At 35.0% G+C, this 17,269-nt stretch overlaps 1 protein-coding gene across 4 annotated transcripts in view; it reads right to left on the reverse strand.

The window, feature by feature from the left end:
- The window catches only part of GAS2 (growth arrest specific 2), a 151,705-nt gene that overhangs the window by 96,848 nt on the left and 37,588 nt on the right, over positions 1–17,269 (reverse strand). For all 4 annotated transcript variants that reach the window (XM_070365081.1, XM_070365080.1, XM_070365082.1 and 1 more), the window contains exon 4: positions 10,547–10,688. In XM_070365081.1, coding sequence (XP_070221182.1) covers positions 10,547–10,688 — 142 coding nt within the window. The remainder of the gene's footprint in view (positions 1–10,546; positions 10,689–17,269) is intronic.

Genomic DNA, 17,269 nt, shown 5'->3' on the forward strand with positions numbered 1-17,269 from the left:
TATTTAGTACCTCTAATTTAAGTGCACCGTTAGATGACTCTGGCTGAATGACACAACTTTTGATATATTAAATCAACTTCAGTGCAATGAAACATATGGACTATAACACCACATGGAAATCAATTTCAAACAGAGAACAATAACAAACATCACAAAACAAAAGCAAATAAATGAAAATCAATCTTCCTGTCTAGTTCATCAGTTTCTTCTGATTTGGACTTTTTCTCCTGTCAGTGGGCTTCCCTTGTAGCTCAGCTGGTAAAAAATCTGCCTGCAATGCAGAAGACTTGGGTTCGATTCCTGGGTCAGGAAGATTCCCTGGAGAAGGAAATGACAACCCATTCCAGTACTCTCGCCTGGAGAATCCCATGAACAGAGGACCCTGGCAGGCTACAGTCCATGGGGTTGCAAGAGTCGTACACAACTTAGTGACTAAACCACCGCCACCGCCACCCTGTCAGTGGTACAAAATAACAAATAGGAAAAGGGAGTACATGAAAGTTGAGGAGAGGAAGATGTTTAAGGCCCTGCTAACACACTCAGCTTCAGTGAGAACTGTGTGAAGCAAGTAGTTAAAGCTTCAGGAGACTTGGATATAATCTCGTGCATTTTGCGATGGTAACAGTGACAAAATATGAAAATTATTAGTGAATGGACCAAACTGTGCCCATGAGCAGTCAATACCAATCACATAAAGCAACTCTGACCCAACAATCATGATCCTTTAACCAAATTACTGTACTTAATTGGAGGACTCTATAAGCATTGGAAATAAACAGAGATATTCTATGGAAAATATAATTAATTCTGAAGAAAAAAATCATGTGGGTAATATGACAATGTGGTATGTAGCATGCATTGCTATTGCATATCCGGCTATCCATGTAAAACAGCTTTTGCATGCCAACACTCAAATATCAGTTCTACCATGGACTCATTAGAAAATCAATTTGGAAAACTGAAAAGTAATGGCATGATTCTCCTTTTTATATCCTTAATATAACCAGCTTATAAAACTTGAACAAATGTCTCACTCAGCACCATATCTTAGGGAAATGATAATAGAAAGATTATGTTTTACTTCCCAGTTTTCTTGGAAATGTTATCTTTAATAAAGCAGTTGCTTCAAAACATACCCATAATATTGTCTTATCATGCCTTGGTTCATGATGGCCACAAATACTAATATCATGTTTGATACATAGTAAGCAATGAATGAGTTAAATCTGCAGAGGGGATAACCTAGCACAATAACAAGAACAGAGTAGTTAGTTACTCAGTAAACACTATGTCCCAAAATACCAAGGATGATAACCATCATGGATCATGACCGTGTCATGTGGTTATAATGGTGGTTGTGACAGTTAAGCTGAATAAAGGCTAAAATCTTACCTAGCATCTTTAGAAAATGCAAGAATTTATATTATGTTAATGTTTATTCAATTGTAAGAGCAAACATGCTTACCTTACTCTATAAAATTAAATTCAAGAGTCTTTAAGTATCATCTGTGCAATGTGCTGTGTGCTAAGGCACTTCAATTGTGTCCGATTCTTTGCAACCCTATGGACTGTGGCCCGCCAGGCTCCTCTGTCCGTGGGATTCTCCAGGCAAGAATACTGGCGTGGGTTGCCATTCCCTTCTCCAGGGGATCTTGCCAACCCAGGGATCGAACCCAGGTCTCCTGTTCTACATTATACCAAAGAAGTGATTGTGTTTGGTTTTTGCACTGTAGACTAAAATTAACAGATGGAAAGAGTATAGTGGCCATGGGATTCGAGCCACAGAAATCTGGTTCTGCCTGTGAGCTCTAAAATTTACTAGTTCCTAATTTGGGGAGATCATAAAATGTCAGTTTTCTGAGGGAAAATAATGGTGTGTATCTTGTAATATTTTTGTGTGAGTTAAACAAAATATTATTCATTGTTATTCTTAGCCAGTGCTTGGCAGATAGGAAAGACTTCCCAAAGTTAGTTTTCTTTCTTCATTATTATTACTTTTTGTTGTATATTATTAGCTTAAAGATTATCTTTATTTGGCTTAGTTAATATTAATGTTAATAACTAATAACATTTTTTCCTGTAAGCATTTTTTTCTGTGCACCTATCATGTGAAAGCCAGCTTACTAAGCAGTAGAAGAAACCTCAGAATTTAAAAAAAAAAAAAAAAAATCTGCTTTTGATCATTTAAGCTTTATAATTTAAAAGTTATTATGATGAGTATATTTTGAATATTTTGTCATGTTGTATCATAAATAGCTAATTCTAAGTTTAATCAAATCTAAGGTTAAGTAGGTCAACTTGGCTGGCATATATAGACAGACATAAAGCATATATCCTATTATTATTATGGATTTTTGCTAGGTATAAAACTTAAGTAAAAATTATATTAGAACATGTCATTTTATGAAACACTAAACATCTTACCATCAATTTTCCTCCATTTCTAGGAATAAAATAATTTAGATAAGCCCATTTTCAATAAATTACCTAAGCTGATTATATATATATATGGATGCATATCTTTATCTGGATGATTAGAAAGAAAACTTTTAGTATATTGCATTTGAACTAAAGACTTTATGTTGTCGCATGTACTACTAATTTTTGATACTTTATTGGTCTTTTCAAAAATATAAGCAAATTTCTAGTTATACTGAGGCTTATGGTAAAAAAAATTTTTTTTTCATTCTATTGCCACATCAATAATATGGCCTTTTGCTTTGAGCTCTGAGTAGAAGGGTTCTTCCCTGGTGGCTCAGCAGTAAAGAATCTGCCTGCAATGCAGGAGCCACAGGAGATGTGAGTTTGATCATTGGGTTGGGAAAATTCCCCTGGAAACCGACTCCAGAGGGAACTCACTCCAGTATTCTTGACTGGAGAATCACATGGATAGAGGAGCCTGGTGGGCTACAGTCCATGAGGTCGCAAAGAGCTGGACATGACTGAAGCGACTTAGCATGCACCCATGCATTCATGAGAAGAGAGGATCACTATTGCCTTCTCTCCTCTGAACAAATTTTCTTTAAAACAAATAAAAGCTGTCTTAGTCACTGGTGATTTTTATGCAAAAGGTTTTTATCACTGGAGGCTTCTTTTAAAATAATCAAAACCATTTTGAAAAAATGTATAAGGCAGAAGCCCTCTGGGAAAAGTAACATAAATCTCTATTCAAAAATATGTGGCAAGAGACTCAATCTTATAACCTAGATTCTATAAAAATCTCATGGGCATCAAATGTCAAATGGAATGCTGCTAGCTCCAGGAATAGAAAATGAGACCTTCCGCTAAAGCAAGGGGTAGAGTTTCAATGTCACAGAATCTGCAAGGATAAAATGCATTAAACCGTGAATGTATAGTTTAGCTATATAGCTATTTAGTTGTAACAGATGGACAAAAAATGAAAACATGAAAATATCATTATCTATTTGGTTTAATATATATTAGAAGCAATAATATTCATGCTGGTTTTGAAGGAAATCTATATTTCAGATTTATGTTTAAGATGAAATTTGAAAAGATTATATTTTTGAGTGAATATTAAATTGTGAAAATATCATAAATTAATAGCTTCCCACTGTCCTAGAGAAGAGAACAGGTTCTCATACTTAGAAAGAATAACATAGTAGAAGACACAGTAAACTAGACATCAGAAGAATTGGGTTCTACTCCAGGCTACATAATCTCATCTCTAAAACTTGCTTTCTACTTACTCTTTCTTATGAGGTAATTTTATGGGTAAGCGCATTTGGTATATGGCAAGCACTCAACAAATTGTACACCTTTGTACTTAAGTGATGATCTGCAGACCAGTAGCATTGGCATCAGCTGGGAGCTTGCTAAAAATGCAAATTATTGGGTCCCATCCCTTACTTATTGAGCAAAATTTAAATTTAAACAAGCTTTCCAGGTGATGAATATGTGCATTAAAGTTTGATAATCATTACACTAATCAATGTTATGATTATTACCATATATGTCAGTTATAATTCTATATCTATTCTGGTTAAAAATATTCAAATGTGATTTGATTCATGGAACATGCTCTAGAAATGTTTAGGATAACGGTGATGACAGTGATGATGATGATGAATGGAGGAAGAAATAATCTGTGCACTGGATTAGCCCTTAATGGGTTTTATGGCATTTATCATCTTCCAGGATCTATAAGGTAGAAAAGATGCCTGCCAAGAAAATGAAGGGCTGGCTCTCTGAAGTCATGTCACTCCCTGTAACTCACACACAGAGATCTTTGCATTTAAATGTGGGAAGCAGCTAGCAACATAGGTGACTTAAAAACTGATCTGAGAGAGGCTAAAGAGAAGAAAAGTCAACAAAGCATAAACCCCACAAACTCATGAATGCTGAGTGTGTATGTATCCAGATTTCTCAGAATCACTGTTCACAGTGAAAATAGGATACAGCATCCATATAATTCATATAAAAGGGAGAATTCATTCATGATCTCATCAGGAATGGAAGACGTATAGAATAAAACGTAGTTAACTGCCTCTGCCATCAAGTCAAAAAAACGTCCCAGAGCAAGGAGTGCCCTTTCTGTCTCAACACCCAGACTTGATGTGACATTAATGGGTTAAGTCACTATCACTCAGAGCAGCAAGTAAGAGTCTCTTCTAATTTTGCTTTCATTTATACTTTATTTTTCCTTTTACTTTAAATCATCATATGAACTTCTAACATTATCTCATACAAAACATAACTTTCTGTAATACTGGAGGGACATGATCTTCAGAGGAAAATGAAGCTGAATTTAAATCCTAGCTGTGTCACTGAGAAGCAGTATAAAACTGGGCAATTTATTTAATTCTCTTGGTCCTAAACTAGCATTTCCATTTATAAAATTAGTGGTTGTTGGGAGATTAGAGATGGTAGCACATATCCACTGCTTGATTATCATTACTGAAAATATAGCTATTATTATTGAATATTGCACAGTGAAAATTTGATTCTGGAAAAGCTAGAAGGCTGTCACTTTCCTGATTCAACCCTGACTCCATCAAATCCTTGATATACCTATTACTCCTGGGAGATATTTAGTTTTCTCACTCAGATACCATACTACATTTGTGCTGACATAGGGGCAAATGGCTAAATTTGGAAAAAGTTTCTGAGCTCAAATTCAGAATTGAGATGCTGATAAAGTACTTTATAAGGATAGGTGTTACAAAACCCAAAGTCTAAAATAAATTGTTCCTGGGAAGAAACAATGTGAATATAAATAACCCAGAGTTGATCTGGTATCCTGAAATTGTTATCCTACATTAATATTAATAAAAGTAGGTTTCTTTCTACAGAAATATTCTTCCAGTCCTCAATACAGACAGCAACAACGACCACCACATGGGATGCTTTATCAAACACTTGCAGGCAGGCATAAATTCTTTTTCTGATGCAGTAGGTACAAAATGGAAAATGTTAATGTTTAAATATTCACACACAATCCTTTTTACTTTTGTGTAGTGGGATCAAACCCAGTACTGTAGGTAGGTCAGTGCTTGACCAATGTTCAATAGAACAAAGAATTGTATAAAACCTATTCTTCAGAGTTATGCATCAAAAAAAGATAGTGCTACATAGCAAACACCAATACAGAAGATAGAAATGAAAAATCACACACATTTGCATGCTAGCACAGCAGAGAGCAAACCCTTTTCCTGCTGAGTAGATTCTTTCTCAGAGAAATAGATGAAGCATAGTCATTGGCCTCCAGATCCTATAATTATCCAATAACATAGTGATATTGACACAATTTCAGCAAGCAGAATTTGTGCATTTTTCAAATATCCCCTCCCCCATCCTTTTATTTTCTCAACTTTCCAGCTCAACCAGAATGTACATAAGTAAAGAAAAATAAACAGATCTGGGGGAAAATTTAAGGTCACTTAGCAATTTCTAATCAGTGGGCTAAAGTAAATTACAAATAACAAATCCTCCATGCAAGAATATCATCCATTTAAAGAAATAGTTTCTACTTAAAATATCTTAGAAAAAATCATACAAGAGCATCAATTTTAGGACCCATAACAATTTTTTTTAATTGAGAATAAGTCATATATGTCTGGTCCTAATGTCCAACAGCCCTTACAATACACTGATGTAGAAAATTCACTGATGTCAATAAATAATTCTCTATGCAATTTTATTGCAATTAAGATTGCAATTGTCTTAATATGAGTAAAATTGTTTGTGTTTCAGACTACATGCCATACCTGTTTACTGCCTAAAGTGTGTTAATAGAGAATTGAAGAAGAAAATATTACTTACAATCCAATTACTATTTGTTTTACTTTCAAATTCTGAATATAGCATTTTATTGTTATTTACTAGATGTAGATGCTGAGACCTCATGTTTATATTATATCATAATTTTCCCATATTATTAGTCTCAAAATATTATGAATATTATTTTTCTTGGTATCTATGAATGACTACAGTCTGTTTAAGCTACCACCAAATATCTTCAGTTCATTCATTTTTTTTTAACTCATAAAAAAATGTTTCAATAGACATTACCTATGTCTACTTCCCTCAAATAAACTTTTAGAAGTAGAACAACTTGATGAAAGAACATGAGCACTTCTGAAGTCTTTAATACATAATGTCAAATTGCCCAAGAAGACAAAACAAGGCAAAAATTTTCCAATTATTTTTCAGCAATATATAGAAGATCACACTTTCCTCAATGTTTGATACCTTAGTAATAAGTCAAATGCAAATTCAATCTGTGAAAAATTAGCGAGGATTAAGAATTGAATATTTAGTGTTGACTTTCCTCTATACTCAACATTAAATATACAATTCTTAATCATCACTAATTTATCATAGTTTTTATTTGCATTTGACTTATCACTAAGGTATCAAACATTTTTATCTCTCTTTTGGGCTTTTATAAGTCTTTTATGAAAAATTTTTGTATGACATGTATCCATTTTGCTATTGACTCATTTCTGAAATACTATTCTGGGATATTAGTTAACTCATAATCTAAGAACTGACATTTGACAGAGAAAAAGCTCTCTCTCAAGAATGTCTTAGAAGATAAACGGCAGGTTATGCTCTGTATGTGATTGCATCATGTGGTGTAGAGAGCTATCTGCCAAGAATCAAAACAACAAGCATGAGAGAAACATATGGAATCAGATGCTGTCTATACTCCCCAGTTCATCCCTGGCATCTTTCCCCACCCACTGAGATTTCTTGTCATTAGCTGTCGTGGAAAGAGAACAGACAGAGTGAGTCATGAATTAAGATCCTCTCACAAATAATCGTACCAAAAAAAAAGCACTGCCACAGAGGGTAACGTATCAGTTGCCACAAAGATAAGAATGCTTTATGCAGGCAAAGACCTTTGAACAGCTAAAGACAGAAGCCTCTTGGTACACACTCAGTACAGTGATCTACCCTATCATTCATTCAAACAGATTTTTCCCCTTTAATCAGGGCATCTTTTCATTTTATTTGCTGGTCAAAACACTAGGACACAAAGGCTGCTCTTCATCTTGTGTGCTACTGAAATGAAATCTTAAGGTAGGGAAAAAAGAAGAAACCCTTGTCCTAAATTCCCTTTCAAAAAGTGAAGTGTGAAAAGACATTAAGCAGAGTACACAGTGTTACTGTTGCAAGAAAATCAGTTCTGCTGCAGCATCCAAGGCCATCAGCCGTGGCTCAATCACTTCCTCACCCACAGGGAATAATAAGAAAAATCCAAGGAGAATGGGTTCTACTTGGGGAAACGGATTTTCTCATTGTCCTTCTTCGTGATTATCATGAATATCTATGGACACAGCTGTTTCCTTTCTCTGAATAATCCTAAAGTCAATACTATCGTATTGGCTCCTTTCTTCCATCTCCACAAGACCTATAATACATCACCTCATGTCCTATTCTAAGCAGCAGAAATTTCAAATTTACCTTTTCATTAAGGAACAAACTAGAAAGCTGAATTATCTTATCTAGTTTGGTACTGAGAGGATTCAAAATTATTTAAAAATTTTTATCGCCTTGAAAAGTTGGTTTTATTAAACTTTCTTGACTATATAAATACATTTTAATTGCAAGGTATAAGCAAAGCTATACTATAGACTTTACTATACTATACTATAGCAGAATCAAAGATATTTTAACAAAATACTTAACAGTTATTGCATGTAAATTACCATGGGTTTTCTTTTTTATGAAGTCAAATAGGGTGAAGAACTCGACCACTTAAAAACTCTTCTTGACATAATTTTATATGCTACACAGTGTGTATTTATGTACGAGGACAATTATCATATAAACTCAATTATGCTTTATTGTTTCAAGATAAAATGTACTATTTATGACCCAAATGGGGTTTTAAAAAGTCATCCAAGCTTCTTGGAGTCCAGTTGAAAGATTTACTAGTTCAAGTAACAAAAAAAACTTATGGATAGTAAAAAAATTGAGACAAGACCATATTTATATTCATAGTTTCTAGTAGTCCATTTGGCCTACAGAAGTCACTGAAAAATTCTTTCTTGAATGGAAACCTGTGCAATGAACAAAGGAACAGACAATAAGTCAGTTTCCCCATGTGGCAACGTAGGAGGACTCCAGGATTTTAAATCATGATGTTATTTGTCCACCCCTGAAAGTGTACTTCTTTTACACTTCAGTTCAGTTCAGTTCAGAAGCTCAGTCGTGTCCGACTCTTTGCGACCCCATGAATCGCAGCACACCAGGCCTCCCTGTCCATCACCAACTCCCGGAGTTCACTCAGACTCACGTTCATCGAGTCAGTGATGCCATTCAGCCACCTCATCCTCTGTCATCCCCTTTTCCTCCTGCCCCCAATCCCTCCTAGCATCAGTCTTTTCCATTTTTAAAAATACTAAGTGTATTTTAAATACACAAAACTAACTCATTTTTTTAAAATTTATGGGTATATGTGTGTGTATACCCACGGACATTTAATAGCTCTTTCATGGGTTTTTCCCCAAAATAACTTTGCCTCACTCCCTTCCTATAATCCTCCACTCACATAAACCTATAAACCTGAAAGTTAAAATCTATTTGTAAAATTACCAAAGCCCTGAAAAAGAACTATATCCATATATATCTTCCACCAAGTTTTTTTCTTTTTTTACTTTGATGTGAAGAAATGGTAAGAACATTCGAAGTCCATTCATACAACGGGCATTCACTTAGCACACTGTTGTATAGGGTACGCTACTGTACAATTATTCCGGTTTATTTTTTCTTTCAGGTATAAAATGTTCTCCTAGTCTAAGTTCATGTTATTCTTTTCTCTGCTTAGAGACTTCTCAGAAATTTGATGACAGTCTTTTCGGTACCACATTAACTCCTCTTCATACAAATACAAATTTCCTTAAGTACATAAAATGAGTAAGACTTTAGCTGCCATACCATCCGTTTCCTAGGCTCAGCAGGGGAAGGAATTCTGTTTTGTGAGGCTTCAAGGCAAAGAATATTCTCAATGCTAGGAAGGTAATTTGTATACTTGTTCTCTCTGAAGGATGTTCAGCTTACTTTGATGTTAACATTTGGTATTATGTGGTTTTGTAAATTGATTTTTTGTTTGTTTTGTTTTAATTTATTTATTTTAATTGGAGGTTAATTACAATGTAAATTGATTTTTAAAGCCTCAGGCAAAAGAACCAAAGCATTTCCCCCACCCCTTAAATGTCTCCTTTCTTCACTTAGTTCCACCTTACTAAAACTGGTCTTTAATTCCAATATTTTCCATTATAGAGTACCACTGGGGTAGATCTTATATAAAAGATTTGAACATTTAAGGGTACCAAGAAATGTCAAAACACTAAATGGTCCAATGTACATTTTCTCCCAGGGAAATATAAAACCAGGCTCTGTGGTCTGGAAGTGCATTTGCCAAAATTCAATCATAAAACAAAACAAAAACCCCAAAATTATCTGGGTAAGCCTAAGCACTAAGGTATGGGCTAAGACTCTTTGAGCCTGACTCTTTGAGACCCCACCTGTCTTTTTATTCCATCATTTTCAATTTGCCCTAATCTCTTGCTTGTTTGCCTAATTTTTAACTAGCAAAAAAACAAATTTCACTAACTATAAATAAGCTTAACTAAAATATGTTTCAACAAAGTGCTTATGAGTGATAGTGTTTGCATAATTTTTTAGAGGTGAAAAGACAGAAGTGCTCATGATCGATGGCAGGAACACATTTAGCTATTCTTCTAGTCCAGGTAAGAGCCTGATGGTAAAATTTAACCCTACATTTTCCAAGAATCCCCCCATTTTGTATTGTATATGCTTATTTTTAGCCAGGAAAGAATTCTGCTACTTATGTTCCTGTTATTTTATGCACAAAGTGACCAAGCATAAGAGGCTGAATTTTTATACCTTCAAAAATGCAAGTTTACAAAAACTCTACAAGTTTACAACAAACTACATTTTTTTAAGTTAACAAACTGTGAAATGAATCACACAAATAAGTTAATCTTGAGAGTTATACTAACAAACAATAATTTTAATATCATATCAACTAAAATTCTAAAAGAAATATACATACCCAAACCTTCCGATTCAAATAGACATGTTTCATCTACTCCTAAATCTCGGCACCAGGATAAGAAATTTGCTGTATTGTCTCTGGCAAAAAAGGAGCCTGAGGGTGCACTGGCTTTGCATGGAATCTTCTTCAAGGGTAGATTCTGAAAAACAAAGAAATCTCACTCTGGTGGAATATCTGGCAGTCATCACAGTGACACATTTATGTTTTCAATAAAATGCTTTGGTATGACCTCACAGCAGTAAATAGATTTGTGAATAGCTGTAGGAAAGGATATGAAACACAAATGAAACTTAGTTGGTAATCAAGAGAGTATGAAAACCTATGCCTGTAAACATAAACTTGCCTTTTTAATATCTAGAAGTAAATATACATAAATCCTTTCCCTGGCTCAGACTGCCACTCTCTTTCTCTTCTACTGTTTTTCATGGCAGGGGCGGGGGTGGGGGAGGGACTTCTCTTTCATCTGTGTATTCTCAGTACTTCTCATAAAGTATGTATAATTGTATTTATCATTTGTGAAAGAAGAATGAAACACAAATATGAATATAAACATAGATAAAATGTAACATACACACCTCCATTCTTGTGTGCATACATAGACACACAATAAGAATTACACAAGAATTATAAAGTCAAAAGAGAGCAACAGAATTATCTAACCTCCAGAAGACTCTTATCACCAATACCAAGAAAAGGAAATATTAAAAATTTTTATCTTTCAACAATAACATTCTACCTTCATTCTTCCAGACTATTTCCTTTTAAATCACAGATCATTGCTGTATTATGTAATACAAAAATAATTCTGGTTGGATTTCTGCTATCTGAACTTGAAAACATATTTACATTCTGCATCATTTCTCTTCCAGGATAAGAAAACACTTAAGATAAGGGAGCGTGTGAACCTGGACAGATTCTTCTATTATTAACCCCCAAAATTTTAGCCCTAGAAAGCTCCCTTACCATACCAAATGTTATAAAGAATTGCGTGAGGTATTTTTTGTTCCTATAATAGAATATAACCAGTTTTCATGGCATTCCATGAAGTCAGGGTTTGATTCTACATGATGTGAAAGCCTGAGCCAAGTATTTGATGATTTGGGCTAGACAGAGCTTTGCCTCTGAAAGCAAAAAAGATCAAGGGAGAAGCATTTTATGATTTAAATTCGTATATAGGATTATTCCTTCTATTCTCTGTGAACAAGAAAACATAAACAAAATGTTGTTGACTGTTGAGGTCATTTACAAAGATGGTTATAAAAAATGAAATGTGGTCTTTGTGTATTGGTGAAGCCTGCAAATATCAAAATATTACTAGGCTTTTCCTGTCCAATGATATTATAGTTACATAACTAATATATTCAGTTACTAAGTCACTCAAAGAGTGTGTCTGTCTAATATCCAAGATCCATCTCTTTGTTGCTAAGTTTGTTTTAGGCTTAGACATAAAAAAAATTTTCATGAATATACATACATTGAGGAGAAGGGGACGACAGAGGATGAGATGGCTGGATAGCATCACTGACTCGATGGACGTGAGTCTGAGTGAACTCCGGGAGTTGGTGATGGACAGGGAGACCTGGCGTGCTACGATTCATGGGGTCACAAAGAGTCAGACACGACTGAGAGACTGAACTGAACTGAACTAATATAGATACATATAACAATGTGCATGCGTGCTCAATTCCTCAGTTGTGTCTGACTCTTTGCAACCCCATGGACTGTAGCCCTCCAGGTTCCTCTGTCCATGGGATTTTCCAGGCAAGAATACTGGAGCCTACTTCAGGAAATGACTTCTCAACCCAGGGATTGAACCCGCCTCTCTTGTATCTCCTACATTGACTAGCAGATTCTTTACTACTAAGCTACCTGGGAAGCCCACATATAATAATACCCCTTAACCAATTTGGTTAAGTAGTGGCTTTCAAAGAAATGTTTTCCTACATGAATTGTAAAAGCAATAAAAAATAGCATAGTATAATATCACCTTTATAAAATATTCATGAACATCAATTAGTCAATATTTATTAAAACTAAAATACATACATCCTTAAATCTAGCAATTTACTCCTAAGACTATATCTTACAAATATAATAGTATTTTATATTTTGTACTATATCTTGCAAATATAAGAGTGTTTAAAATATATGAACAAGTATATTTGTTTGCAATGCTGACTGAATAGAAAAAATAGACATGAATGTGTCAAGAAAGTGATGGTTGAATAGTACATAATACAATACATAACACAATACATAATACAATAGAATGGACCTCTGTGCAATAATTTTTAAAAAATAAGATAAATGTATATCTGTTGAACCATAAGATGCTCAGTACATACTCTTAGGCAGATAATATACAAACACATATGTACACCACAATTTCATTTTATGATGTGTGTGTATACACACACATACACAGTGTTGCTGCTGCTGCTGTTAAGTCGCTTTAGTCGTGTCCGACTCTGTGCGACCCCATAGACAGCAGCCCACCAGGCTCCTCTGTCCCTGGGATTCTCCAGGCAAGAACACTGGAGTGTATACCTGTGCCGGATTCATTTTGATATTTGGCAAAACTAATAAAATTTGTAAAGTTTAAAAATAAAATAAAATTTAAAAAAAAAAGAACACTGGAGTGGGTTGCCATTTCCTTCTCCAATGCGTGAAAGTGAAAAGTAAAAGTGAAGTCGCTCAGTCGTGTCCGACTCCTAGCGACCCCATGGACTGCAGCCTACCAGGCTCCTCCATCCATGGGATTTTCCAGGCAAGAGTACTGGAGTGGGGTGCCATTGCCTTCTCCACATACACAGTGTAGATGGCCATATATGCAGTTAAATTGCATATAAATATGTTGGATTATAAATATGAACACAGTGTTTATTTATATAACATTAATTTATGGAATATTCAAGTAGGATATCCATCAAATTAATAGTTATTACCTTTGAGGAAGGTGATTGATGCATAGAGGATCATTTACATCTTACATAATTCCAAAATATGTAGTAAGATTTTGAGTGACTTTTACGTTTTATCAATATTTTCTGATTAAATTCACTTCTAAAGTCTTTTAATTCAATCCATTACCTCTTAAGTGAATCACCTTCTAGGGACTGGGAGTCCGATTACCTGAGTTCAAACCCAGTTGTGTCACTTTCTCGCTACAATAGTTTTTGAAAGATTACTTAATGTTTCTGTTCCTCAGTCTCCTCTTCTATTCAACATGTATAGGGGAAAAAAGTGCATCTCATTGACTATGTGCGTGTGAGTGCAAATTAAATAATATAATTCAAGTGAAGGAATGAGTTAGACAAGGCTGTGGTCTGTGTGGTGCTGGAGAAGACTCTTGCGAGTCCCTTGGACTGCAAGGAGTTCCAACCAGTCCATCCTAAAAGAGACCAGTCCTGGGTGTTCATTGGAAGGACTGATGCTGAGTCTGAAACTCCAATACTTTGGCCACCTCATGCAAAGAGTTGACTCATTGGAAAAGACCCTGATGCTGGGAGGCATTGGGGGCAGGAGGAGAACGGAACGACAGAGGATGAGATGGCTGGATGGCATCACTGACTCGATGCACATGAGTTTGAGTGAACTCTGGAAGTTGGTGATGGACAGGGAGGCCTGGCATGCTGCGATTCATGGGGTCGCAGAGAGTCGGACACGACTGAGTGACTGAACTGAACTGAACTGAATTGAAGGAATATGTGTTCAATAAAGGTTATTATCATTGCCATCAATGCACGAAAAAATATATTGAATTGCCTATGACTTCCTTCCCTTGTATTTTCTTAAAAGCATTTGATTTTTTTCTACTGTAGGTATAAGAACTCAGGAAAAGATTGGCAAACGATTTATTTGTATCATTCCCCTAAACTTGAATTTCATCTTTTAAATAGTTTTCCAGTAGAACTTTCTGTGATAATATTGGTAGAAATGTTCTATACCTGTGCTACCCATTGTAATAATCACTAGTAATTACTAGTGGCATGTGGCCATTGAGCACTTGAGCTGTGGTGATTGTGACGAATTTCTAAATTTTATTTCTTTTTAATCAATTTACACTTAAATAGCCACATGTGGCTTGTGGCTATCATATTAGGGAATTCATAATATGGAAAATAAAGGCATTATTTGGAGGCTTAGAAAGTCCAATATTTGACCACTTGACTACTTTCCCTCTAACTAATATTGTCCCCGTTTATTTCAAGCCCCCTCAAATCCAGTAGCTCCCCTGGATACAGTTACTGAGATACACAACCATGTTTCTCATTTGGAAAGAGTGGACTTAGGTGCTACATAGTACAACATGTGCTGCCCTAGTTACCACACTGTGGGTGTTACAGCTTCAGAAGGGCAATAGTGATAACTATATTTAGAATACTTATAATTTACACCTACAGAACCAGGATATTTTTCATCATTTTACTGCCACAGAGCCAGATACAGTGCTTCACACATAAGCAGTCCTGACTGTTGTTTTCTGAAACACGTGGTAGGTGGGGAAGGAACAAACTAGCATTGTGAGTGCCTCCATGCTCCAGGCACACAAAACCTATACTTTCATACAGATCATGAAATTCTCATAATGTAATGAGAATTACATGTAATTTCTCATAATGTAATCCTTTTTAATTCTCAAAAAGTAATGCCATGAATTAGGTATATAATAGTATCTCCATTTTCCAAGATGGAAAAACTGAGCTCATACATAGTTGAAATCAAACCATTCAGCCTCTTATACCCACACACTTCTAACTGTTCCATGAAAGCTCACTATTGCCTGGAATTTAATATATTTCAGCACTTGATTTATTTCCCAAGGTTTTAGCCAGGTAGCATTAAAATAAAGAATTATGTATTTTCTTTCACCTATTAAACCTAGAAAAAATGGAGAGAATGGTATCTGTAGTTCTCCATAGGCAGTGAACTGAAAATTTAATACTAGTAGTTTATTTTTTTAACTTTACTAGTAGTTTAAATAATCCATTTTTCACAAAAGTTTGAGACAAAATATTCCCCTTGATTACATCAAGTAGACATTTCAGATATAAAACAGAAGAGATATATAAAAAAAGAAATGGAAATTGCCAAGAACTAATATCTTTCCTTTTCCAAAGGGTATATAGAATGTACTTTCAAATATGCAGGCAATAAAGTCACTCTTTCCATGATGGAATCAAAGTTTCCACTGTATCCCTTTGCTCCTTTTAGTTTTACCATATATTTTATTGAAAAAAAAAAAAAACTCTCAATAAAATTATTTCATTGAACATTCACAGTACCAAGGTATATGAACATAACTACCCAGTGGCTTTAGAAAGGATGAAAATATATTCTTCAAGACCAAATTACTGAAATTAAAAATGGGAAAAATTGTTTCTAGTACTGTCAACTTCGTCTGGGGACTCCTCAATAGACTTCATGCCTCAGACAGAGTGAGCTATGATTTAGGACAATAGCAACTGAACTTAATGGCACTGAATTCAAAATCAATCTTTCCTATCCTTTCTCTCTCCAAGATACATTACACTCTAGAGAATAGGTTCCACAGCAAAATTCGGTGTAAATTTCATGCTGTAACAATATAAGAATATTTACATAAATTAAAAAATATAATTAAACAAGGTTTCTCAGTAAAATTCTGGTGAAAGTGAAACTGTTAGTCACTCAATCATTTCTAGCTCTTTGCGACCCCATGGACTGTAGCCCACCAGGCTCCTCTGTCTAACGGGATTCTCCAGGCAAGAATACTGGAGTGGGTTGCCATTCCCTTCTCCAGGGGATCTTCCCAGACTAGAGACTGAGCCCAGATCTCCTGCATTGCAAGTGGATTTGTTACCATCTGAGCCAGCTGGTACACCCTGTAAAGTACCCCTGATACACCCTGTAAAATCATAAAGAAATTATTTAAATTAAAAGCTAGAAAAAGATGTTAAGTATCTTGAATTATTTGAAATTATTGCTGGTATAAAATAAAATGATACTGGAAATGAAGGTCTAGTGCTCAAAATTCAGGTTTAAAAGATGAGATGGACAATAAAATGTTAAGATGTTAATTAATTGAAAACTTATGTCCACACTATAACCTGCACACATATATTTACAGCAGCTTTATTCATAATTGCCAAAACTTGGAAGCAATCAAGATATCCTCAGTAGGTGGAGAAATAAATTGCTACATATGTAGAAAATGGAATAATAGTCAGTGCTTAAAAAAAAAAAAAGATCTATGAAAAAACACAGTAGAACCTTAAATGTATATTACTAAGTAAAAGAAGCCAATCTAAAAAGATTTCATATTGTATAATTCCAACTATATGACATTCTGAAAAAGGTAAAACTATAGAGACAGTTTTATCTTTGTTACCATCGGGTTTCCCTGATAGCTCAGTTTGTAAAGAATCCTCCTGCAATACAGGAGACCCTGGTTCGATTCCTGGGTTAGGAAGATCCGCTGGAGAAGGGATAGGTTACCCACTCCAGTATTCTGGCCTAGAGAATTCCATGGGTTGTACAGTCCATGAGGTTGCAAAGAGTCAGGCAAGATTGAGAGACTTTCACTATAGAGACGTGAAATAATTAGGGGTTTAAGAGGAGGGAGGTAGGATCAAGTGATTCATTGTGAGATTCATCACACTGGGTTTTTAGGGCCGTGAAACTATTATGAATGAGACTATAATGGCATGTATATGTCATTACACATTTGTCAGACCCCAT

This window comes from Bos mutus, chromosome 29 (genome assembly GCF_027580195.1).
Source record: "Bos mutus isolate GX-2022 chromosome 29, NWIPB_WYAK_1.1, whole genome shotgun sequence".
In the NCBI taxonomy this organism is placed as follows: domain Eukaryota; kingdom Metazoa; phylum Chordata; class Mammalia; order Artiodactyla; family Bovidae; genus Bos; species Bos mutus.